Below are 26,586 nucleotides of genomic sequence, written 5' to 3' on the forward strand. Positions count from 1 at the left end.
AAATATTGCCAAAAACTAACTTTTTGTGATTTTCTTCAAAATTGTTGTTTTTACCCCAAATCTGTATTTATATTAAGATTTATTGATGTCTTGCCTTCATAAAAATGTGTACTTTTATATGTTTTGCGCGAATAATTACAAAGTTATTGCACTTTTACTACATGCATGTCTGAGAGTACACAGCCACCTTAATAAGAACCGTGGCCGCGGCCGAGGGGCCTGAATTGGGGATGTCCCAAAAACAATATCGCCCAACCCTAAATCATTATGTTGTTTTTTGGTTGTTTTTGTTGTGTTGCAGGCAGCGGCTTATTTTAAGCTTACTTAAAACGTCAAATTTAGCCTAAAATCATGCCTGAAATTAAACTTCAACACGTTGTCTCTTGCAGCAGTGAAGATCTAGTAAGATTACATATTTATTTTGTAGTTGATAGTGTCATCGCATCTCGTCTAGTCTTGGAATGTCACTCATGTGTTGTCTTTTGTGACAAAACAAAAGCGGTGCACGGTGCAGAATTCGGAAGCATATCCGTGTGCATGCGTTGTGGCCCAGATCGGCTTGGTTCTGCACTGTATGATTATTTATGTTTTTTGTTAGTCCAAGAAAAATTGAAAAACAGTTTTTCCTTGAAAATTAAATTTGAATTTTTGAAAGTTTAAGGGGTACTACACCCATTGATTTTTTTTGCATTTTTTTGCATTTTGTGAAGAAATTACAAAAACAAATTGGACAAAGTGGTATGCAAAATGAAGGGCAAATCTTCTGCGTTTTATTGGTGGCATCGGTATCAACGTAGCTTACATGCTTTTAAAAGTAGAAGCCAAAAGGTGGTACATCACTGATGATTCAAATTCACTTCATTTTGGAAAGCTTACTATCAACGGATTTCGTTAAAATTTTGGATATGTGTTGCTAACACGTTAGGGAAATAAAGTTGATATGTAAAATGGGAATAAGTGGTTCCTGATTTCTTTTATGACTTCATGAACTTGGTGCTCCACAACTATCAAAAAAGGAACTGGTTAAAATGCTTCTATTTTCAATGTTGAGCTATATTTTGTATTTTTAACTTGCGACATTATTTCACTGAAACTTAATTAAGCCACAGGTAACAGGTTACCACAACCATACTACAGCAATGTTGAAAAAAATTGTATTTCTTGTCACCTATACCACCATATTGGGTAGTTTTCCGTAAGCTTAACGTTTGTGATTTTGGTAACTATTTTATATTTATTTGTGAAATCCGTCTCAACTAGGCATTCTAAATTGTACTCACCATTTACATCCCAAGGTATATTAGTATATCCACCTTGCACTTCTCGATATATATCCAGTTAAAGACAGAATATCAAAATTATTCCTCATTATGATATCACAAACTCTCACATGTGTATTCAAAATTGATGCTTAAATTTGACCTGAACCAATTGACCTATAACCTGACATACGGTGACCTAATAGCCTTTTCTTCTCCTAACAACACATTATAATATTATTGACTAATGACTATACATCCATTGTGTAAGTGTTTATATATTTTGCATGCACCACTAGATTTTCTATAGAGAGTATAACAAAGGATTTAATGTATTCTATTCATGTACCCTACTTGAACATGCTGAATAGAATAAATCATGGTTTGTTATGAAACACGCATCTGAGTAACTAGGATACAGTAAACAAAATATATATAGGGCTAAAATGACTTACTACAATTGTTTAAAAGCACTTTTTTTCTTCTTTTTTTTTCATATTTTTTTTATTTCACATGAACCGTGCATATATCGCCTAGCTATAAATGAAAAAATATTTATTTAGACCAATCAAACCAGTATATGGGTGTAGTACGCCCTTAAGTTATTCGTATAACAAACTGACTTGCACCGGTAGTGGCGCCCAGGGGGGCCAGTGGGCCACTCATATAAAAAGTTGTAAGCATGCGTGTGAACAAAAACGCTGAATATGGGTGGTTTTTTCTATTGCAACACGGCACCATGCACGGGCCCGTGTTAAGGGTCTCAAAATCATTGATTATAGCAAATAAGGGTGTCATTTTTTGACACCATGTGTCCGTGCTAAGCCTAAGCCAGGGTAGTTAAATCTAATCACATTCCTACCCCTACAATCGTCATAATAAAATATACTGCCCTAATAATGCAGGCGATAATTATGTTGAATAATGATAACTGAGTAGGCCTAAGCCTACCAAATCCAGTTAGGAAGTATCCAATTAGAGTATAATAATAAAGGAAATTTAGAAACCTTGAAAGTTGATGTCTTTAACTTTTTTCTTCAAAATTGATCATGCACCTTGCTAAGGTGATAATTATGTTGAATAATGATAACTGAGTAGGCCTAAGCCTACCAAATCCAGTTAGGAAGTATCCAATTAGAGTATAATAATAAAGGAAATAAGAAACCTTGAAAGTTGATGTCTTTCACTTTTTTCTTCAAAATTGATCATGCACCTTGCTAAGGGTTGGATTTAATCCACTTGTAACTTTGTCCTTGTTAAGGGTATGGTTAACAAACTATTATCCTTGTTAAGGGTCATTTTGAAGACACAATGGTTGCCCTTGTTAAGGGTGCTTTTCTGAAGTGCATTCACACGCATGCTTACAACTTTTATATGAGTGGCCCCCCTGGGTAGTGGCGGTACGGTCATTTATGACGGTACGTCGTATAGGGATGATCATCAAATTTCCAAGTAGGATATTTCACATGGAAATTGTTTTGATTAGAAAGGTGATTATTTAACTTAAAAAATGAAGGGTCAACCATGATGTCTGTAGATAACAAAAATTAGCAAAGTTATGGGCAAATGCCTTTTTCCAAATTCTTTGACCATATAAATTGACGGTACTCGGTACTGGTACCTTACCGGTACTTATTTATTTATTCTTTCTTTACAATGAATTACTGTACAAAAAATCAAGTAATACAACATTTTTCAACATTTTTAAGAGATTATAAAGTGATAGTTGACCAAAACTCTAACTAGAATGGATACCGACACCATTGTGTTTTATGGGGTTATGTACTATGGCTATGCAATGTTTCCCAAATATGGAAAAGGAGGAGTACTTTAGCTGCCTGCAAGACTAACTTGACATACCGGTATTCAAGAATGTGCACAGAAATTCATTAGTTTGGTCCCTATGTAATTTCTTGTGATTTGAATTCCAGACCCATAAAGCAGACAATCTGTTGACAGGTGAGACCTACAGGAAATGGAGAGGAAGCACCGCCGGTGAAAGACAGACTTCAGTAATACTACAGGTAAGTATTCTATGATGGTGTGTGTAGGTAGGGTATGTGTTGCAGGGGTGTGAAATCTCCTCTTTTATTTTATAAAGCTGAATTCCTCTTTTTTCGAAATTTCTTTGAGGCAAAATTTCAGCTTTTTCTTTCATTTTCAGCCCATTTTGAGCATATTTTAGTGCTTTTCCTCTTTTTTCCTCTTTTTTGAACAAAGTTCCTCTTTTTTCTATAGAGGTCACTCACACCCCTGGTGTTGTGTGGAGTGGGTGTATTTCTATCCAACATGTTCAAAGTGATAGAGGACACACACAGGCAGCAAACTGAACAAACATAGACACACAAGAACTGAGGTCCTCGGTGAAATAACAATATTTAGAATATTACATTTACAAATAAGGTACAAATTTGTATGCGGTTTTGTTCAAAGTCTGTAAATCTTTAGATGTAGTTTCATACAGGTTTAAAGTGTTATTTTTTGTTTATACAGGTCCAAGTTTTCAATTTATATTTCTGCTGCTTCTCTAGTTACAAGCATTGAAGGAAAAATATTATTGTTATATTATTGCATTAATTCGAGCAAAGTAATTGGGAAAAACCTTGTATATATAATGCTTTGATGCCATTGGCTTTCTTGATATCTCAGTTGATGAGAGCATTGGCTAAAAAGTCTGGCTTGATACCCAGGGCTCCTAGGTTTGAAGCCTCATCAAGGATGAACAATTTCCTGTCTGATTCGGGGGACAGAAACAATTTACGATCAACGTTTTAACCTTTTAGAACTAACTTTAATAAAGTAACTATCTTTTTCTCAACAATTTTTTATAAACACTTTTCTCTTTTTCCCATTTAGTTTGAGAAAGCAAGTTTGATCCACTCCATCGATGTAGGAAATGAGGGGTCAGCTTTTATTGAGATCTTGGTAGGATTGTCCAGTGCTGGCAGTGCAGATGATTATCAAGTAAGTTGGACAGCAATGGCTGCCTTATGCATAGTGTGCTGAGGTTTGTTCCTGGATCAACATCTAGGCGTTTTGCCTGTGTGTAATGCACTATAAATCACTGCACTAATTATGTCAAAATGGTTCATTTTCTGTTGACTTTTTGTGTCATATATAGAAGTGCCATTTGTTCAGTTTGGTAGCACATTTTAAATATTTTTAATGCAATGTAATCAATGTACAATCATTCATACTTTGAGATATAAAATCTGTATCATATTTAGGCTAGATTGGTGTAGAAAGTTAATGTTTTATTTTTTATTAAGGGGGTACTACACCCCTGGCCAATTTTGTGCCTATTATTGCATTTTTCTCAAAAATTATAGTGCATTGGTGACAAGTAAGATATGTATATTATAGGGGCAAGGGCTACGACTACTGCACTGAAAATTCAGCAACTCACGGCAAGTAGTTATTGATTTATTGATCAAATATTGGTTTTCCCTCATTTTTGACTGTAATTCCACAACTGTTGTCTGTGTTGAAATAAAATTTCCAGTGCAGTAGTTGTAGTCCTTGCCCCTATAGTATAATATACATATCTTACTTGTCACTAATGCGCTATAAATTTTGAGAAAATGCAAAAATAGGCAAAAAATTGGCCAGGGGTGTAGTACCCCCTTAACCTAGCTGGTGTAGACGCAGTTGAAAATAAAATATAGGTCTTTGTTTTTATGTCAGCGCAGTCAGCGTAAATGCAATTGGAAATTTACAGCATTGCTTTTAGAGCGTGGATACGTTGGTCAATTAATGATTTGATGAAATAATTCAGCGCCCTCTGATCTAAAAATGTTAATTTTTAACAACAGTGAAGTAATCAAGGATGGAAGACAATACATGGGTACTTGCGTAATAATTGTATACATACATACATACGCCGTCATTTATATAGCGCAATTTCAAAGAAATGATCATTGCACTTTACAGAAAACTTACCCTACTACTAAAGACGACAAGAAAAGACAAAAATATGCAAAAGAAACAACATAAAATCAGCAATGGTTAAAAAGATGGGTTTTCAGGCTATGTTTGAAAGTAGTAACTGTGGGAGATGACCTAATGGATGAAGGAAGATTGTTCCAGCTTTGGATTTAATTCATAGAATACACATGAATTGTTTACTTCAATTAGGTAATACTTGTGACGTCATCCTTTATGTCTCCTGTTGAGAGCAAAAGTGGCACCAATACCAACCGTGTACGTATGTTTGGACCTGATAAGCTTACCAAGGGAGTTACCAGCAAAAAATGGGACAGGGTGAAAATTGTCTGCAGTCAGCCATTTAACAAGGTAAAAAAAATATATATTGTCGTAGCTTTTTCACACATACACCTAATCAACATCTTTAAACATGCGAGTAGAGCAATCCCTCATGTTTGCAACATGCGCCATCTGAAATGCTCACTGATTGTACTACAGAAAAAGCAGTATACATATAATTTTATACTGCATACTTTGTGGCAACATGTTGTGTGCCATCCTTTTGGAGACCCCATTGCAGGTTATTAGCACCCAAAGTACAGTGCAAATTTGTGCTAATTTATATAAGTATTAACAGAATAAAACTAAATAATCATGTTGTACTTTTTTCCATTAAAATCAAAGTATGTAAAGCATCATTTACTATTATAAATGTTTTTGGTGTCACAAGAGTTGGACCAAAATAACACCAAACCCTGATGATTGAAAAATGAAAGAAATGAGCGGTAGACTTATTTCATTTTCCTTGCCGCCTTTATTTTTCAGCCTTTTCCTCCATAACATGTTTGTATGCTTTGTAATTCGCTGACGTAGTGCACGTTTAATAGTATCCATTAGTTACTGGTTCAAGCCTAGGCTCATACAACTATTCCGAATTATGATATGCCATAGGCTTTGTGTTGTGATCATTTCGATCAGTGGTTCGTAAAAAAGGTGTGAGCCAGTTGACCTAGCAACGGTCACATTCTAATGTGCACTACGCCAGGGAATAACTAGACCTATTTTTTACATGTTTTGCAGTTCCTTGTTATGATTTTTTATGGAAATAAAATATGAATATGACTCTATTATGTGTGTAGGTGCATATGTATTATGTGTATGTGCATGCCTGTATGTGTAGACTATTGTGTGTGACGCAATAATTTCAATTATAAAATGATGATGAGGGAAAAAATGCAAAGAACATGTCGAAAGTGTTTGAGTGAAAATCAACTTATAGATAGATGTCATTTAACTGTGAGAATCTATTTTGTCTACCACACAGCACAACACATATGGTTTGTCTTTCATAAAATTCCATTCACCACCTGAGCCTGGACAAGAGAGCACCCCTCCTAAAGCTGAAGTAAGTTGATTTTTGTTTCCGTGAAACAAAGTTTGGAAAGGGGACAATAAAACAAGCTCCGATTTATGGCTGTATGTATTTTGGTTTAACCATTTTGTAAAAAAAGGCTTCAAATGTTGATTTTATCCACATCCACATTTTGTCACTACTTTTGAAGAATAAGGTTAATGTTGGAATAACGACCCATCAAATTAATCGCATTCAAAATATCAGTTCTTTCACATGTGACATGATCAAGGGGAATGAGTCACATGTCGGCAGTTTTCAATTAGAAGGTTTTTACATCTTTTTCTGGCAGTTTACGAATGCTATATTTTGATGCAAACCCCATCAAAATTGGACATCTAGTTACAGAGTTATGGGCAATTTATCAATGGCTGAAAACAATATAAAACAAAAGAATTTGAACACTGTTTTGGCTAATATCTCAAAGACAATTAGCCGCATCCGACTCATTCCCTTGATCATGTCACATATTAATTTTAGGGATTAATGACATGTTGGAAAGAATCGTTTCCCATGTTCTCATTTATTTATTTATTATTTATTTTATTTATTTCTTATTTAACCTGGGTGACCAATCAATGCACTGGCACTGTTCTCCCTTGGTTCCCATTTATTGTAAATGGGAAATGTCCCTTGAGTACAGCATCTGATGTCAGTAGTATTTTCTTGTCATTTTGTCCAATAGGGCAGCTCCAGCAAGCTTGGTCATTTCCGCTTGAAGGAAGAAGGGAAGAGTACTAGCATTGGTCCAGGGTCTTATTTCAAGAACAGAGACAAAGAAAAAGAAGCACAACCACTCACAGGTATGGTATCCACATAGTCCATGTTCATCAAGTGTTTTGGTAGCTCAGAATTCCAATTGATGCTTTTGTAGAAACATTAACCATCCAGCATATATTATTTTGAACAAGGTCCTGTGCATGTCACACATGTAAGGCGCAAGGTCTAGCTTAAAAAGAAGGAGAGTCTGTTTTTCAAATTAGCAGGTGAAAAATTTGAATTGTTATTCATGCTACAGCACATCTTTCAACTTCGCATTTAGCATTGGATATTGGATTATTTACAAATGCAATTAGTTCTAAATGAAGAGCTTCATTACCATACATTTCTTTTTTAACAATAGGTACAATAGGTACAAAGGGCAGCACCAGGTAACCTTTAAGTTAGGGATTCTGGATCTTTTTGGAACAATCTCAATTTCTTGATTCCAGATCTTTTTGGAAGATGGAACAGTCTCATTTCAGTGAATAGATTCATCAGGTTTGTAAGACATATCAATTAGAAATTTTCGCTTGACAAAACCAGTAAGTTTTTACTTACTCTAATATTTCATCCTACACGTCGGAGGACTTCTTCAGATGTGAAACATCTGATCCACTTTCCGGAAACTGACTTCCGGTTGTGATTGGTCTTGTATCCAGTCTTTAAAAGTGGGTCATATACGTGACTTAGGAAATAAGTGCCTTCCTCTCTATTCATGGTCTTTGTCAAATTTCCCGGGAAAGTGGATCAGATGTTTCACATCTGACGAAGTCCTCCGACGTGTAGGACGAAATATTAGAGTAAGTAAAAACTTGCTGGTTTTGTCAAGCGAAAATTTCAAATTGGAACAGTCTCAGTTCCTTGAAAGTCTGGCCACTTGCAAGCCCATGTCATAACTGTATTGCATGTTCCACTTTATCCTTGAGTATTCTTGCGACCTAACATTTTGAGCTGGTAGCTCTAGGCATGGTCTCAACTTACATGTTGGGACCCTTTTTGTGGGAACCTGTTTTGCCACAGGTATGATACTTATGATTAATTATATTTATTAATTGTGACATTTGCAGGTGCAGCAGCAGTGAGGGCTGCCTCCACACTGGCTGCAGCATCCATGACATCATCAGTGACTTCATCACAAGCAAAACAATCTCCAAGTCCTGCCAGGACAAAGCAAGTAAGTCACTTTGATAATACCAAGTACAAGTGGCGTTATGCTCACTTGGTTTTCCTGGTTTGAATAAGCATGAAACACCACAAATAAAACAAACAAGACCTTTTCACAGTCTGAACTTGAGTGTACTTAAACTATAATTTGTCTAAGTGGAAGCGGTGTTATCTTCCCTTGGCTTTGGATATCTCAATACAACCAAATTAAAGCAGACAATCTCTTTGTCAGGCCAGGACAAAGCAAGGCAGTCACGTTTCACTTTGATTGTAACATGCATAATGAGAAGCTGTTTTCTTCAAAACAACACAAGCAAACCAAAGCTGAAAATCTACAGGTCTTACTAGAACAAAATCACACTCACTGTGCATTGGAAGGATATCCAACTGGTATAAGTGTGAGTGAGCTTTAAATCAACTCCATACTCTGATTTGAACATACTCGCATTAGGTTTGTGTGTGGGATTAAAGGGATAGTAAGTTGATTGGATTGAAGACCCTTCACTTCACTTATTTGTGACTTATAATGTTAATTGTGACTTATAATGTTTTGTGATGCAGCCAACACCAAAGAGGAAATTATCAGAGGAGGAATCATCAGGAAGGAAGGAACCAGAAAAAGGAAGAGGTGAAGTAAAGAAAGAAGTGAAGGAGCAGCAGGTTAAGCCACCTCCAGTCAAGAAACAAAGATGTAAGGAAAATTGTATTATATAGGTTGAAATCCATATACCCATATGGAAGACATGGCCTGGATCTTCCACACACACAGTGTGAATTTCAAATGGGGTTACCTGAATGGTTTAATCCATTTGAAATCTATACTCTGTGTGTGGGAGATTAAGGTCGTGCCTCCCATGGGGGTGTATGGATTTCAAATGGAATAGGTCAATCTACTTAAGACTGGGGGTCTGGATCAATTCAGCAATGTGCGGACAAAGCCAAAAATAAAGGTTCATGGAATTTGCCTAAATCTTGTGATAGGAAAGGTATTTGGGTCTAATGATTTTGTAACTTGATCAAAAATTCGAAAATCCCTTGTTGCCATGGTAACGGTTCTTTGAAGATTGCCACAGGAAAGTTCATTTTTCAATTTTACAGTTCGAAAAAGACACATTTTTCTAGCTAGCACTAATGAAATTGCTAGAAGTATGGAACAATTTAAATTGCTGCTGATAAATACCTATGTATTAGACATTACAAAAATAGTATTGCCAGTTTTCTCACCCACCTAGAATATTGTGTAATATGCAATGCAAAATCCTCTTTTTTGCAATTTTTTCATTAGTAAAAGTGGTATAACTTTGAAATTCAATAACTCTCAAGAAGAAGTTTGCTGATTAAAGTCAGGGGTTGGATGAGAATGACTATGAATGGGGATGATCAACCAACCAATAAAAAAATTGGGGTCTTTACCCCATAACGAAGTTTTACTTTGAAGAAAGTTCGCTATTTTCAATAAAAATGAGCTAATTACATAGCACTTTCACAGTATAAAAAATCCTTTATTGGCTTGTGATTTGCAAATAACATACCCAGAATAGTTCATTGACCCATCATAACCATTGGTTATCATTTATTTAAGTAATTTTCACTTAGTAAACTGCCAGTGACCCCTCCCCCAGCCATATGGTTTAATGTATGAAACATGTGCAAAGTTGGGCACAAAATGGTTACCATGGGCATTAATTTCTTGGTGGTGGTTATCTGTCTTTTATAATCTCTACTCTTCCTAAACAATGGATAAATCGATTATAACTATTGAAACCAAATAAAACACATTATATTTCAGTTGGTCACTACTCTGGAGTAGGCTAGGGTTTTCCATGTATAATAATCATTTCTACTTCTTATTTAGGCCTATATTCACTACTGGACTCATTGATTGACTTTATCTGAAATACCTCACCAATAATCTAAATATGGTTTAAACATAATGAGAATGTGATAATTTTGTGGATTTATAATATTAAAGTCCTTTTTACCAGTTGTTTCTACCTTATCTGGGGTTTATAGCAACAACAGCAACTGACATATTAAGTAACATTTTTCTTTGTTTTATACAATGTTATCTATAAATTTAGTTCTAAGACTGCATGATACTGAAAACAAATCTCAAATGTAAGAAAGATCAAACATTGTACAAAACAATAGAAAAATGTTTATAAAACATGGGGACTGGACAATGCACTTGAATTATTGTTTTTAAAATGCAATGTCACAGTTTTTTTTTAAAAGTTAAATGTGGACATGGTGAAGCCATTGCCAACCCATCATAAAGTGATGCTCAAGTCTATACTTTGTGTAGATTGTTAGAATTATAAACGGAGTCGCTCATGTGTGGGATTTTTTAATGAGATCATGAACAGTGCCTGACAGATGTCTGTGAGAGTTTTGATGCTGACACTGCTAAGTTTGTCATCTTGTACTCTAAATAATCTATTTGTCCCCAAAGTAATAGGAGTAATGGGATGATAAAGTTCTGGTTTCTGCACCGCTTCCTTTAGGCACTCTTGATATACCATTGTATATGCAGGATCTGCAAGTTCATCATTGATCTCGGAAAAAAAAAACTACTTGTGTGTTGTGGGGTCAGATACTGCCTCAGATGTAGGCCTGCTAAACATGCTAAATGCCCTCTTGTTGCTATGTTACATCCGCCAAAAAATGCATTTGCTTAGCAACAGCAGAAGGGTCTCTCTATTCCCAGCCCGGATTCCCAGTGACCTCTCCATGCTCATACCCATCAATAATAAATTCTTTCTGCTTCTTGGAAATTGGGTTTGTTTGTTTCTTGCTGACTATAGGTTAAATACCACTAATTATGTATTACACGGGTTTCAATGGCAAAATGGCTAATTTCGGGTGGACGCTTCTCATATTCAGAACTCTCACAGTTAAATGCCACTAATATCAGGTGAAACTATGTGATTTAGATGCCAAATGATCAAAAACTCAACATAGGTTGACCTGAGACTTTTCTTGTTTTAACGCACTGAACCGTAAACACCTCAAAATGGCAGTGCGCACTCGAAGCTGAAAGTTACAATATGGTAGGGCAAATATTTACTAAAAACCGTAGCCGTGCATGTATGAATTTTGGTACTATTACAACAAAAATGTCATATAATGAGAGAAAATATACCATTTTGAAGCATCAAACCCTAAAAAGTACTTTTTTGGCTATATTACATGGTCAATTTCAGCGATTTTAAAGCAGTCTTTTCAGATGCCATGCAAACAAATAGTTACTCGTCGTATTTCCATGTATCGCCCAGGCCTATTAGTGGTATATAACCTTTAGGGCCAATTCATGACCTAATCATATCTCTGATTCAGAAAGAATGCATTGCTGTCTGTTTGTATTTCCTCTTATCTTGGCTAGAAGGCTTTTTAATTTTGATGTTTGTAATTTTGTCATATTTTCCTGACTGAATGTGAGCTACTAGCGCCAATGCTTCAATGCTTTATGTATGTCGATGTACATGTTTCCTTGGGTAACTGAATAGCGTTTGCAATACCTCTTGAATCCACCGTAGCTAGTAGATTCATCTACTGAAGATAAAGCTTCACATACTTCATATTGCTGATTGGTGTTCTCGTATAATTGTTGAACACTGTTGATTGTACTGGGTTAGTACTAGTAGCTGCCTGATGTTAAAAGCAGCACATAGTTCATGATGTTGATGATTTTCAAATGTTTCTTGGTTACATTTTCTGATGTTGAATTCCCTGAAGATCCATCTGCTGGAGATGAAACTTTACATGCGTCCTGATGTTGAGGGCTAGGCTTAAAACTTCCAAACGGCGTGCCAAAAAGAATTGCTTGCCCCTTCCGCCTGCCAACAAATCTTTGCCCCCCGCAAGACATGACATATGCTTGAGTTCCCAATTTGCAAACCTTATAATAATGGTCTAGATGTACATGTATAATGCAAGTGTAGTGAGCAAAGAATTTGGCATATTTGAACATTTCTGCACTGTTTTTCTAAGCCCTTATCAGAGTGTGTCTGTAGTATAGTCTGCCCCGTAAATGTGCTCCAATGTCCATTGCCACCACCTAGCTTGCAGTGGCAAACAAAAATCTGGGCAAATCATTATTGCACAGCCCCTGATTGGTGTTCTCAGAGAGTTGGTGAACTCTGTTGTTTGTACCGGTATCTAGCTGTCTGATGCTAAAAGCAGTGGCAAACTTACAAAAACCTGGGCAAATCAGATATGTCGTTTACGGTATATTGACACTACCCTATGAGCTCCTCTCATGACTAGGAACCATGGTATAGGTTCATGTACTAGACCCCTGACCCCTTTGACCTGCCAAAATTGCTCCCCCTTTTGGGGGTTGCCAAAAGTCTTGGACACCCCCCACCCATATTCACCCTTCCTACAGGGCTTATCATTATTGCACAGCCCCTAATTGGTGTTCTCGTAAAGTTGGTGAACTCTGTTGTTTGTACTGGGTAGCTAGCTGTCTGATGCTAAAAGCAACATGTCTTCCAAGCGCTGCCATCTGTATTTGAATAGCGCTGCGATCTGTCTAATCTGCTTAACATGCTTAAAAGGCCTGTATGTATAATATAGCTTGTTTGTACCATTTAAAACTGAGACTCAAATTTAAGAAGTCACTTAATCTTTTCATCAATAGAAATATATTCAATAATTATTTCATTACGGTTATTTAAACACAATCCTTTTAAGCTTAAACTTGTCTTTTTTGCCATAAATTCCCCTTAAAAATACACATTTTTTCAAAAACTTGGTACTTTTAAAAGCCAGAACTTCTTTAGAAGTTGAGACCCCAATTTTTGAAACTATATATCTGTCAGCAAGGGTTCACTCTAGCTATGCCACCATACAATTACAAAATATCAACTTCTTCTTTACAGTTACACCCCTTCAATGTTGGGGTAAAATGACATTTACAATTTTGCCCAAAAATGTGTTTTTTCTACTTAAAATTAAAGGATCTTTTAAAAGAGTGACAAGCTCTTTCTTCATTTGCAAGGACTACCAAAGCATGCTCCTATCTGAAGAAAAAAATAAAAAATTATATCACATCTTATATATTTGTGGCATTCGACCAAACTTTGCCCTTTTTCAAAAATGAAAATTGTAAATTTTGGTCATTTTCGACTAATATTTGTTTTGTCCGTTACCATGCCAACAGGCCAAATGCAACTTTTTAAATGTCATTTTTAAAATGTCCCCCCTAAACCCTTTCCATGCTAAAAGAATCAAGGATTTCTATTTTTTTGAGTTTGTCCACATATTTAAAATTTTGCTTGACGGTAACAGACCCCTAGTCTTAAATACTGGATATACATAAATAATCGGTCCTAGTCAATCTGTAATGAATAATCAGTTAATATTTTGTGATTAGGCAATTATTTGATTCACACATTTAAAAAAAAACCAGCTTACCTGTGAGTAGCTTTCAACTCGTGACCGATGATTTGTAAAACTGCAGTAAAATTGCACTCAGCTGGTCACTGAGGGCAGCACTATTAATATAATATTTTGTTTCTCCTTTGATTGATACATCACAGCTGAAGCAGAAGCTGCACCTAAACAGTCAGTTCCCTTCAAGAAGTTGATGCAAGGTGTGACATTTGTCCTGAGTGGATATCAGAACCCATTCCGTGCGGAATTACGAGATAAAGCTCTGGATATGGGAGCCAAGTACAAACCAGACTGGGGCCCAGGATGTACTCATCTCATGTAAGTCATTTATTTGAACAGTAGGAAAGAATTGGGTAAACTGTTTAATTACAAGTAGAATTTCTCACATTTGTAGATTGAACCTTTTATCAGTACAAATGTTTGATATTTTGCCTGTACATCAGAACATAATTCACACCCAAATGCCCCCACACACACAGCAGAACAAGTTATTCCTACCTCAGGTTTTTTGCAACAAGAGACTATTTACATCAGATTTGTGTCCTAGTTTGTGGAAAAGCTACAGGTGACTCAATGTAGTCATCATTTGATGAGTACAGAGCAAATCATGATTACTGCTTTTGGATATTCATCATACTGGGTTACACACCAACCAAAAAAGAAGCATTTCTCTGCAAAGACAGAAATGTAATTATACTACAATGCACATCTTAAAATGTTTGGGCGAATGTGCATAAATGCTTAGCTAACTATCAGTAAAATTGCACTGCACAAATAACTTTCACAAAGAACGTATTGTTTGAAGCAGCTCTAGATAAGCATGCACTTCAAATATTATTTCTCTCACCAGAGACAATGTAAACAGATGCTAGAATATAATATGTATCCTCCTGTTCAGACAAAGTTTCACTAGAGATGCTTTATTTTCCTTTACAGCTGTGCATTTGCAAATACTCCAAAGTACAATCAAGTGAAAGGGAAAGGTAAAATAGTGACAAAACATTGGATCATGGACTCACACAGGAAGAAAACACTTATGCCATGGAAAAAGTAAGTTGTAAATAATAGTTAAGGCCTGTGGGACACTCAATTGTTTGAGTAGGTCTGTGCCACACAGATTTTCAAAGATAGGGTCTTGGGAACTGATTTTGTTCTTTGGAGCCTAAATTTGGTCAAATTTGGATCAAATAGAGTAAGCCTCTGGGTTTTGCATGATTTTTAATGGCAAAATGTGCCACCCGTATTTAAATTTTTCAATACCTCTAGGCTTAAAATAGAGCCTTTAAATGCAAAAATACATGGCATAAGAACTGAAGTTAACTGAAAACAGGGGTCTTAGGAGTGAACTCTTTAAAAACACATCATAAAATTTCTGCTTTTTGCAAATATTAAATATAACAAAACAACAAACATCATTAACTTTGCAGTGACCTATTGCCTTGAATGTGTAGAAGTATAAATGTCCAATTCTGTTGCTTGATGTTATCAGCTTGAGTGGAGGTTAACATAACTCAAACAGGTCACTTTGAGAAAAACTAAAAGGTCGGATAATTGTTCTATTTTGCTTGTGGTAGGATTAAAAAGTAATTATCTGCTTGAATTCTTACAAAACAGTTTTGTGGACTTGACAAAATTTCTATAAATTGATTCAAATGATTCAAATATGCAAGTAGAAATGCATGGCTTCAAATCACTACTTTTTAAAGATTTTATTCTTAACAGGTATCAGCTTCACTCTGGTGAAAGTTCTGATGAGGATGAAAGTGATGAGGATGAAAGTGACACAGAGGAAGAGGAAGAAGAATGGGACCCACCCAAAAAGAAACCACCTACAAAACCTGAAGCCAAAGGAAGTCCAAGAGGAGGAAAGGGGAGAGCTTCATCTCCATCTAAGGTATTAAACTTAACAAAGATGACAGACGTAAAGTAACAAGGTTGTCAATAGGTACACAGATTGAAACAAGTTGTCCAGCTGATGATGATGGAAATTAAATCATTACTCAAAGCAGAGTTTTGTGAATGGAACAATCTTTCATGAAGTGTGGCTCTGTACAGATGAAAGTTTGATATCTTATTTTCAATCGAGGGCATACATGTTGAAACCTTTTTGCTTGTTATGGATTCTCAACTAGAATAACTCTCTACTCAGCTGATATATGTTTTGGTGAACCTGGTTTGTAGGATTATTAGTTACAAATTCCATGAAGTAAATTTTAACTAAATTGATTGAATAAGGAAATTTTCATCAATAGCTTCTAGTTGTATTGTTTATTCCAGGGCTGTCAACTGTTTGGAATTGCTTGGTGTGAGACACTGTTGAACAGTGGTGTATTGGGACGGAGTTATTGTCTGCCGACTACATATATTCATTTTGATCCATGATTATTTAAGCCAGGGTGCTTGAGAATCTAAAAAAGTGGGGGGGGATGTAGGAAGAACTATTTATTTAGACGATGCATGAAATTTTGTGACTTGAGATTTTACATCCTTGGTATGACATTTACTACTTTGGCGTAAGAGAATGCATGGTTGTCACGCTCAATGCATGACAGTTGACAGCCCTGATTATCCTATATATATTCTATATATCTCTATATTCTATTATCTCTCACACATTTTTGGAACCAGATTGACAAATATACTTAGTAAATGATTCAATAAATCTGCACAAATGGTTGAAGCGCATTTTATAAGATTTGCAATGATGTTAAATGGCAACATCTGTAAATGATGTGAAATACATATCAGATATGGCCTTGGATGATTGGCAAAATGTTAAAGGGCAATTATTTGGCAAAAAAGATTTCTGCAAAGTTGTTGTTGATGGACAACATATTAATTGGATTGGCAACACGTTCCTATTTGAAATTTATGTCGTTTATAAAATTAGTCTCACTTTGTCAACATATTGATTTGCTGTATTGTCACAGGGTAAATCCCCCATGAAAAAGGCTATGCCAAAGAAACCTGATGACGATGATGATTACGGTGGCTCTACAGAAGGAGAAAGTGATAGTGAGGAACCACAGGTTACCAAGGCAACCAGGAGACGGATAGAAGAGGATGAGGACTCATCTGGAGGAGATACCGAGGATGAATTGAGAAGGTGAGAAGGATGATCAATGACAGAATTGTATCGTACTTTACAAAATAAACATCCTGTGCCATCATTATGTTTGATGTATCAGCAACAATGTACAAACATGTTATTCTAGATCAGTGACCACATGCTATATGCTATGCTATTTGGTTGAAAATGTTTGATACCTATGAAAGATATGACTGTGTTTAAACTTATTTGGACAATTTCAACTGCTCAGTGCCAGAAGTGCGTAAGTACAATAGCTGCCATGTGTAGCTGCCATGTGTAGATGAGTACAATGTACTGTGTGTAAATCGCCAAATGTTCACAGGAGCTATTGCTCTTACCCACTTCTGGCACTGAGCAGTCGAGTTGGTGATTTACTATAAAAGAACAAGCTAAAAACTATGTTGAACGATATTAACACTTACAGAATAAGTCATTTGGTGGAGTAATGCAAACATTTTGCACAGAAAATCTTTTATTGTACCTTTACAGAAAACAACGTTGAAAAATGTAACATATTCAAGTTGTATTTTGTCTTTGCAGGATTCAAGGTAAACCAGCCAAAGATGATGATGAGTATTCCGGTTCTACAGAAGAGGAAACATCAGACAAGGAGATGAATGGCAAAACCAAAAATAATAGCGATGGCATACCTGAGCTGCCAAACTTCTTCAGCGGTAAAAACTTCTTTGTGTATGGTAGTTTTGACAAGGAGGAGAAGCGACAAGTGAAGAGGTTTATTATTGCCTTTGGAGGGTAAGCATGAGAGCAGTTTAGCATGTGAAGCAAAACCAATACCGTATTTCCTCAAATAAGGGGGGGGGGGGCGTTTATTCAAGGTCAATTTTAGAACGATAATTCCCGTTAAAATCATTAGGTAAACTAAAAACACACGCTAAAATGACGAACTATGAACTTGAAACACTGACTTCTGGCTCACTTCCGGGTTTCTGATCCAGATTTTTGCCAATTATTGACGCTATTATCGACCATGTGCGCAACTTGGTAAGCTTACTACACAAGATAGCATGGAAATATCGGCATTTTGAAACATCTTGGTTGAAAAAAGTGGTGGGGGCGTTTATTTGAGGGAGGGCGACTATTTGACGAAATACGGTATATTGGAGTGCTAAAAATTGTGCAAAGTTTCTGTCACAATACTCTTTGATATTTTGCTTATGTACCACATAAATGTAAATAGGGAAGCAAGATCCTGTTTACCGTTAGCCCATAGTCTATTTATCTACCTCCAGTCAGCGGCACTGGCTTTGAAGTTCAGCATGTTCTGTGTTAGCTGGACATTAGTTGGTACATACTTTTACGCACATGATCAAAGCATAATGTACACGCAAGAAACAACGCTAAGCTAATGCAGCACAAGCTGGACTTCAAAGTTAATGCTGCAGACTGGAGGTAGAGATATAGACTATAGGGCCTTTTCCCTATTAATAACCATGCCAAACCATGAAATAAAAACCAGTGACATGTGTACATCAATGCAAAATAATTTTGATCTGTGGTGCAAAGAATGGACTTAACCAAATTTGCTATCATTCCATGATATGTATTGTGAATTATATAACTGAATTATTGAAAAACTATTTGTAAGTTAACCATGTTTTTGAATGTTTTTTCCTCAGGCTGTTGCAGGATTATATGAAAGATAATGTGCAGTATGTGATAACCAACTCTACCTGGGATGACAACTTTGATCAGGTATGTGTCCATCTGGAATATTGAGGGTTAAAGCAAGTGATAACCAGTATCATGAAAAACAAACGTATAACAGTGTGCAATGCGATGCATAAAATTTGTTACGCTTCATAGCATTTCAAACGCAATGATGGCACACTAATGCGAATTAGGTGTTTGCCCATGACATGTTTGGACAAATCAGTGTGATTTTTAATAATGGGCAGTGAAGGTAATAGAATAAAATATTTGGTGACAACTTAGTCAACAGTGCCTTTTCTTTGTTACATTTCAAATCATAAATCTCCCGCACAGGGGTTTAGTTTCAAATCATGGATTTCAATTGGAATAGCATAATGTAAAATAATTATACCAATCAATTGAAACGGAAGTCTTTAATAAACGTGTCTGACCACAATATGATGCTGTGTACAAGCTTTATTTTTTTTGCAGATTGTTTTTGTTGCAACTTTATTAATCATGTTAGTTTGCTGTTTCTAATTATTTGTCTATTTCTCCCTCTCTCTATTAATAGGCCCTGACTGAGAATGCAAGTCTTGCGTTTGTGAGACCAAAGTGGCTGTATACATGCAATGAGAAATCAAAGTTTGTGCCATATCAACCATATGTCATTGTACCCAAATGATTGACAACATATCTGAACACTGATACATAATGCAAATAAACATACGACATAGAGAGGGACACACATCAACAAGTAGCTTGAATGTTGCCATTCTGTGTCATGTAATACAATAATAGCCTTGATAGTCAAAGAACTGTGAGGTAAAATAATAATAATTATACTGTACAAACTTGATAGTTAGCATATGTGCTTACTATCGAGTGCTTATAAAAACATGAAATTGTACCAAAGTCTGGTGCTTTACCAATTGAGCTAATGGTGTTGAGACACACATTTGCAGGTTTACTTGTTCGTATATAACTATGTGTATCGATGATTTGCTCAAAACCCTTTACACTTTTGTGGATGGGGCTCTTCATGTTTGCATGTTTTAAAAGGGCTCGATAGTAGGCACATATGCTAAAAATCAAGTTGTTACGGTAGTAAACTAGCTTGAAGAGAATGGCATAGAGCACACAAGAGACAATCATGGGAGAGTATAGGGAGAAACCATCCCTAGAGGAATTTGCCAATATTAGGGGACATAAATGTTGTTGGATCAGAGGTCTACATTACATATGTGGCATTTCTAATTTGTGGTTTTTCTTTAAAAAAATCAGCATATTTAAGAAGAGATACATCATGTTTCACCGTTACCAGGTGGGTGGATATCATGCTACTTTGTCCTGAACCACAATAAAACAATAATCTCAAAATGCAAAGTCTATGCCATAGTAATACATTCCAATTGAAGTGTGTCAAATATTCATGGAATTACATAATACTTTGATAGCCAGAGACTTTCATCAAGATAAATGAGACTTATTTGAAATTATGCCAAGTGTCATTGATATCCTCTGTCAGCGTAATAAAAATTTATGATATAAAGAGGAATTTGTTTCCGGAATCATTGGCAATGATTTTGTCACCCCAAACCCAAAAGATAAGTGTGAGGCTTGTAGAGCCCAAATTGTGAGGACACATTTACCATATTTTCTGATATAAACAATGTAGTATTTCATTTTGTGAGATAGTGTTACCAATCACTTGTACTCAGAAATTCAACTGAATGAATACATGACACGTTGCATGCCTGTGTTCCCACAGCTCAACCATGCAAATTGCCAACACGCCCACAGGACGTTGATGCGACTCAGCAGATGCATGGAATTTTGTGTGCAAGTGCAAGTGCAACCAAACATTGTGTTCATTCAAGTTAATTCCTCGAGTATAGCTGATATTATACATGTATTTGCATATTCCACCTTATATTTTTGTAGGCATATTCAAAATAATAAATATTCAAATTAAGTGGCTGAAATTTGGATTTTGTAGGCATATTTTAAATATGCCTAATACTTGGAATGGAATTGCACCTCAAATCCGCAAAGAATTAAATAATATGTCTTTGTATCAATTTAAAGTGCAAACAAATATTTCTGCTAAATAACTTGTATTTCTATTCCCTTATAAATTGTACTTTTATAAGAACATCTTAACTTTAGTTTGTATTTTATATAATCTTTGCCATATGTAACCAATATTATGCTTTTGATTTATCATGTGTATTTCCCGTTTATCAATTTATGTACTTTACATTATTTATAATTGTATGAGGGCCTGCTTGGAAAGCAGTGCTTGACACTGAAGTGGAATTACCCTCAATAAAGAAAGATTATTATTATATTATTATTATTATAATGAATATTCAAATTAAGTGGCCGATGTTTGGCTTCAGTGATCAGGTTATAAACATTGTAGTCAAATAGTATAAATATTTTAATAAGTGCAGCCTCACATGTTTGAAATATGGTGGGCCAAAATTGATGAGTAACCATAATAATTATATGCTATGTGAAGTGTTAACAAACTTGCATCAATTAAAAATGTGTCTTTGAGCCCGTAAATTTTCAGACCCAAAATCTTGATTGGCCCTTGCAACTTTCGACTTATTTCTAATTCTGTGTCATACACGACTGACTACAAACAATTTGTACCATTATGTATGTGTATCAACAATTGTTATTAAAACAGACAAACAAGTAAGTATATTGATAATAATTCTGATAAAAATAAGTGTCTTTATTCTTGATTCTTTGGTTAATATAATCTTATTTAACAAAAATACACATCACAATGAGTTATGGTTTAGTACTGTAAAACACCGTTTATCCAAAGATGATTGGAATTTGTGTGATACCTTCCAAACATGTTGGATGTTGTGATCAACTTGCCCCTAAGGTGTCGGACACTTTGGCTACCTTTTCCCAATTGTGAGGAGGTAGCATTACAGTTACTAAGTATTGGCAAGAAGTTTTTAAAAGCAGGTTTTTGTTGATGATAATTGACTATGGGTGATCAATCCACCAAGAATGAACTTAAAGATGACACCAGTCTAAATGAATTTTATTCCTAAAATTAAGATTGACTTTTGAGATGCAACAATATGACATGCTCAATGCATTTTGTATACCGTTTTCAGCAACATGGAAAATATTTCAACGCAAGATATTAATGAAAAAGAATTTGCTTGATAAATGACTTGTTTTGCTTGATTGTATCACATGTATTCTTACAACATTACTAGCTGCTTTGAAGCACCATGTGAAAAATTTAGATTTTGTTCATCCCCACTACCAACTCCTGATTTCCAACTTTGTTTGCACAAATACCCTTTTCATCGGTATTGAAATCTTCAAAAACGTGTGATGAAGGCAAAAATTATGGTTACAATATTTGGACTCTTCAACCAAACAAAGCAAAAACAAAATTTCCAAACTTGTTTAATTACTCTTAGTTTGTTTCTTTCTTTTTTCTCAAGTATCAAGAAGCAGTATATGACACAACCTGATTCAGATGCAGCAAATGTGATATGAGGTCAAGGCAAAAATGGGCTATTCCATTTGAAATCTATACACTGACCCTGTATGGAAGACATGACCTTAATCTCCCACACAGGGAGTGTGAATTTCAAATGGGGTTACCTGTATGGGTGACTCTATTTGAAATCTATACCCCCTGTGTGGGAGATTAAAGTCATGTCTTCCATAGGGGGTGTATGGATTTTAACCAAAATAGTCCAATAGGAAGCAATGGGCAATTTTCTTGGCAAGTTGCTATATGTGACCCCTCGGCACAACTGAGCCCGGATGTCGCCAGTGCCACTATTGAGATATGCTCCATCGAACTTAACAATAAACAGTAGGAAACAAAGGATTTATTGACTGTTTTATTGATTTTTCACTACTTAAATGTCAAGTACTATAGACATGATATACATCATTTTAAAGCTAATTTCAAGCAGAATATTTTGGTTGAATATCTCAAAAATGATGATTGGCGACTTCAGGGCTCAGTTGTGCCGGGGGGTCACATATGATAACTCAATTTTCAAATTGACCTTACCTCTGACCCCGATTGGGCCAGATTGTGTCATTATGTAAGCATAAATATCGTCATAAGATTGACAGAGCCAAATCCAGATTTGTCTTTTGTAAAATTCATGTTATGCATGAATTATTTTTGAATTAGCGAACAAGGGATCAGAGCTTAAGCTCCAGAGGGCAGTATATATGATCAGCTTTGACTGTATTGCTCTACACCATTACATAGCCCTCTATGCTGCCCTTTTTTGCTTACTTTATATCATTAGCCTCTTTCAAGATATGGTGGACACAATAGGATGGCACTGCACGATACGGGTTAAGTCTTTTGAATTTGCCGGGTTTTACCCATATTGAAGACTGCCCTCATATTGTGGATGCCATATTTTGAAAAGGCTAATGCTGATCACTGAAAAAAATTGATATGGAGCATAAGTGTTGATCCCTTGTTCGCTATAATATATGCGGGAGTGATTACCGAATAGGGTGCAACTCTACTAGTCTTATTACAAGACTGCCCAACCCCAACCCTAACCCTTAACTCCATAAAGGAGGACTGGACTCAAGTCTAGCAAGTTGCATCCTATTCGGTAATTGTGCATTTATGCGTAACATGAATTTAACCCAGATTTGGCTGTCTGTCTGTCTCACAACAATGTGTTTCAGTTATAAAATAAATGAACCGGCAGCATCTTTTTAAATATGTAAGCACAGATAAGACAAAGCTTTTTAGAGTTGGTTGTAACTTCAATGCAGAGAATTCTATCATTGCCATCAGGGAGTTCTTTTATCCTATCATCTAAGGTCTTTCTCCAAACAAAAGCTGTCCCACCATACCCTCTGGGCTTCTGAAAAGGACTAATAGGCTGCAGGTCGTCCACGGAGCGGGCAGAAGAGTTGAAGAGTAGATCAATTTCATCCAAGACCCTCTGCTCATAATTAAAGAGCCAATGCTCCTGTATTGCAATGATATCCGATTTCTTCATGAGGGATTGGAGTGCAATCATATTTGCATTCACATTCTTGATATTGAAGGTAGCTAAACAAAGTTTGTTGGCTTTATCTTCATTTTCACCTGTGGCTGTGTGAGATGGGCATCTATAGCTGTCTTTCTTGAGGCTCGGCAAAAAAAAAAAAAAAAGACTTGGTTTCGTCTAATCTAGTGATAACATTGCTGTTCATTGGGATGCTAGAGTTATCATCACTTTCTCCTTGGTGTATCTGTATATTCCCTTTGATGTCCAATGTGGGAGGAAGTCTTATTAGTTCAGTGCTCTGCTGGACTGGAGCATATATTTCAACATGCTTTTCTGCATTGCGAGCTTGGTCTCTAACAGCTGCGATCACATTAATAGGTGCAGGTGCATTTTCCAGAGTGTAGCATGACACATCTTGTAGTGGAGTATCTCTGCTCCTAAGGCCATCCCTGACCAAAGCGCCATTACTTGGATGTTCGGTATAGTGAGGGTAGCGGGTAGAGTCTTCCCTTCATGGAAGGGCTCTTTGCATAAACCAGATAGAACAGTCTTACTATCTACAGATGGATGTCCTTGAAGCTGCGTCACTGTCACAGGAAGCTGCAACATCTGTGCCACGGGTGCTCGAGGCCTCCTGTGTAAATGAGTGCAATGTACTGTGTGTAAATCGCCAAATGTTCACAGGAGCTATTGCTCTTACCCACTTCTGGTACTGAGCAGGCGAGTTGGTGATTTACTATAAAAGAACAAGTTAAAAACTATGTTGAACGATATTAACACTTACAGAATAAGTCATTTGGTGGAGCAGTAATGCAAACATTTTGCACAGAAAATCTTTTATTGTACCTTTACAGAAAACAACGTTGAAAAATGTAACATATTCAAGTTGTATTTTGCCTTTGCAGGATTCAAGGTAAACCAGCCAAAGATGATGATGAGTATTCCGGCTCTACAGAAGATGAAATGTCAGACAAGGAGATGAATGGCAAAACCAAAAATAATAGCGATGGCATACCAGAGCTGCCAAACTTCTTCAGCGGTAAAAACTTCTTTGTGTATGGCAGTTTTGATAAGGAGGAGAAGCGACAAGTGAAGAGGTTTATTATTGCTTTCGGAGGGTAAGCATGAGATGTTATACTCTGTGCAGTTTAGCATGTGAAGCAAAATCATGATGTTTAAAATATGTCGGAGTGCTAAAAATTGCACAAAGTCTCTGTCACAATAATTGTTGAAATTATTTTGCTTATGTGCCACATAAATGTAAATAGGGAAGCGGGTTCCAGTTTACCTTTAGCCTATAGTCTATTTATCTACCTCCAGTCAGCGGCACTAGCTTTGAAGTTCAGCATGTTCTGTGTTAGCTGGACATTAGTTGGTATATACTTTTACACACATGAACAAAGCATAATGTACGCGCAAGAAACAACGCTAAGCTAATGCAGCACATGCTGGACTTCAAAGTTAATGCTGCAGACTGGAGGTAGTGATATAGACTATAGGGCCTTTTCCCTATTAATAACCATGCCAAACCATGAAATAAAAACCAGTGACATGTGTACATCAATGCAAAATGATTTTGATCTGTGGTGCAAAGAATGGACTTAACCAAAATTGCAATCATTCCATGATATGTATTGTGAATTATATAACTGAATTATTGAAAAACTATTTGTAAGTTAACCATGTTTTTTGAATGTTTTTTCCTCAGGCTGTTGCAGGATTATATGAAAGATAATGTGCAGTATGTGATAACCAACTCTACCTGGGATGACAACTTTGATCAGGTATGTGTCCATCTGGAATATTGAGGGTTGAAGCACAAGTGATAACCAGTATCGTGAAAACAAACGCATAACAGCGTGCAATGCGATGCATAAAATTCATAGCATTTCAAACGCAATGATGGCACACTAATGCAAATTAGGTGTCTGCCCATGACATGTTTGGACAAATCACAGTGCGATTTTTAATAATGGGCAGTGAAGGTAATAGAATGACTGCCAAAATATTTGGTGACAACAGTGCCTTTTCTGTGTTGCATTTCACATCTTAATGGGCCATTACATTTGAAATCTATACACCCCTGTTACCTTAATCTCCCACACAGAGATTTCAATTGGAATAGCCCAATGTATTCTTACAATAATAATACCAATCAATTGAAACAAATGTCTTTTGTAAAGTGTAAACCATGTCTGATCACAATATGATGCTGTGTACGAGCTGTGATTTGTTTGTTGCACTTTATTAATCATCGAGTATAATTATTTGTCTATTTCTCACTCTCTCTATTAATAGGCCCTGACTGAGAATGCAAGTCTTGCGTTTGTGAGACCAAAGTGGCTGTATACATGCAATGAGAAATCCAAGTTTGTGCCATACCAACCATATGTCATTGTACCCAAATGATTGATAACATATCTGAACACTGATGCACAATACAAATAAAGAGGGCCACAAACCAACAAGTAGCTTGAATGTTGCCATTCTGTGTCATGTAATGCAACAATAGCCTTGATAGTCAAAGAACTGTGAAGTAAAATAATATGCTGTAAAAAATGATAGTTAGCATATGTGCTTACTATTGAGTGCTTCTGAGAACATGAAATTGTTCCAAAGTCTGGCGCTTTACCAACTGAGCTAATGGTGTTGAGACACACATTTGCAGGTTTACTTGTTCGTATATAACTATGTGTATCGATGATTTGCTCAAAACCCTTTACACTTTTGTGGATGGGGCTCTTCATATATGCATGTTTTAAAAGGGCTTGATAGTAGGCACATATGCTAAGAAAAGTTTTTACGGTAGTAAACTAGCTTGAAGAGAATGGCATAGAGCACACAACACACAATCATGGGAGAGTATAGGGAGAAACCCCCGGGGAGAAACCATCCCTAGAGGAA

At 36.1% G+C, this 26,586-nt stretch overlaps 1 protein-coding gene across 2 annotated transcripts; it reads left to right on the top strand.

The window, feature by feature from the left end:
• The first annotated feature begins 284 nt into the window (after positions 1 to 284).
• On the top strand, positions 285 to 26,127 carry LOC140156049 (DNA repair protein XRCC1-like). 2 transcript variants are annotated; one of them, XM_072179162.1, is made up of 15 exons: positions 285 to 402; positions 3,191 to 3,283; positions 4,116 to 4,223; positions 5,394 to 5,552; positions 6,508 to 6,588; positions 7,280 to 7,397; positions 8,424 to 8,530; positions 9,082 to 9,211; positions 14,064 to 14,235; positions 14,854 to 14,967; positions 15,640 to 15,811; positions 16,848 to 17,023; positions 24,588 to 24,800; positions 25,391 to 25,466; positions 25,981 to 26,127. In XM_072179162.1, the coding sequence occupies exons 1-15, from the start codon at positions 352 to 354 to the stop codon at positions 26,089 to 26,091; spliced, it is 1,881 nt and encodes a 626-aa protein (XP_072035263.1). In that variant the 5' UTR covers positions 285 to 351; the 3' UTR covers positions 26,092 to 26,127. The 2 variants fall into 2 exon arrangements, with proteins under 2 accessions (XP_072035263.1, XP_072035262.1); XM_072179161.1 differs by lacking the exons at positions 24,588 to 24,800; positions 25,391 to 25,466; positions 25,981 to 26,127 and adding exons at positions 17,549 to 17,761; positions 18,646 to 18,721; positions 19,233 to 20,498.
• The last annotated feature ends 459 nt before the right edge of the window (positions 26,128 to 26,586 follow it).

The sequence above is a fragment of the Amphiura filiformis genome, chromosome 6 (genome assembly GCF_039555335.1).
Source record: "Amphiura filiformis chromosome 6, Afil_fr2py, whole genome shotgun sequence".
Lineage (NCBI taxonomy): Eukaryota > Metazoa > Echinodermata > Ophiuroidea > Amphilepidida > Amphiuridae > Amphiura > Amphiura filiformis.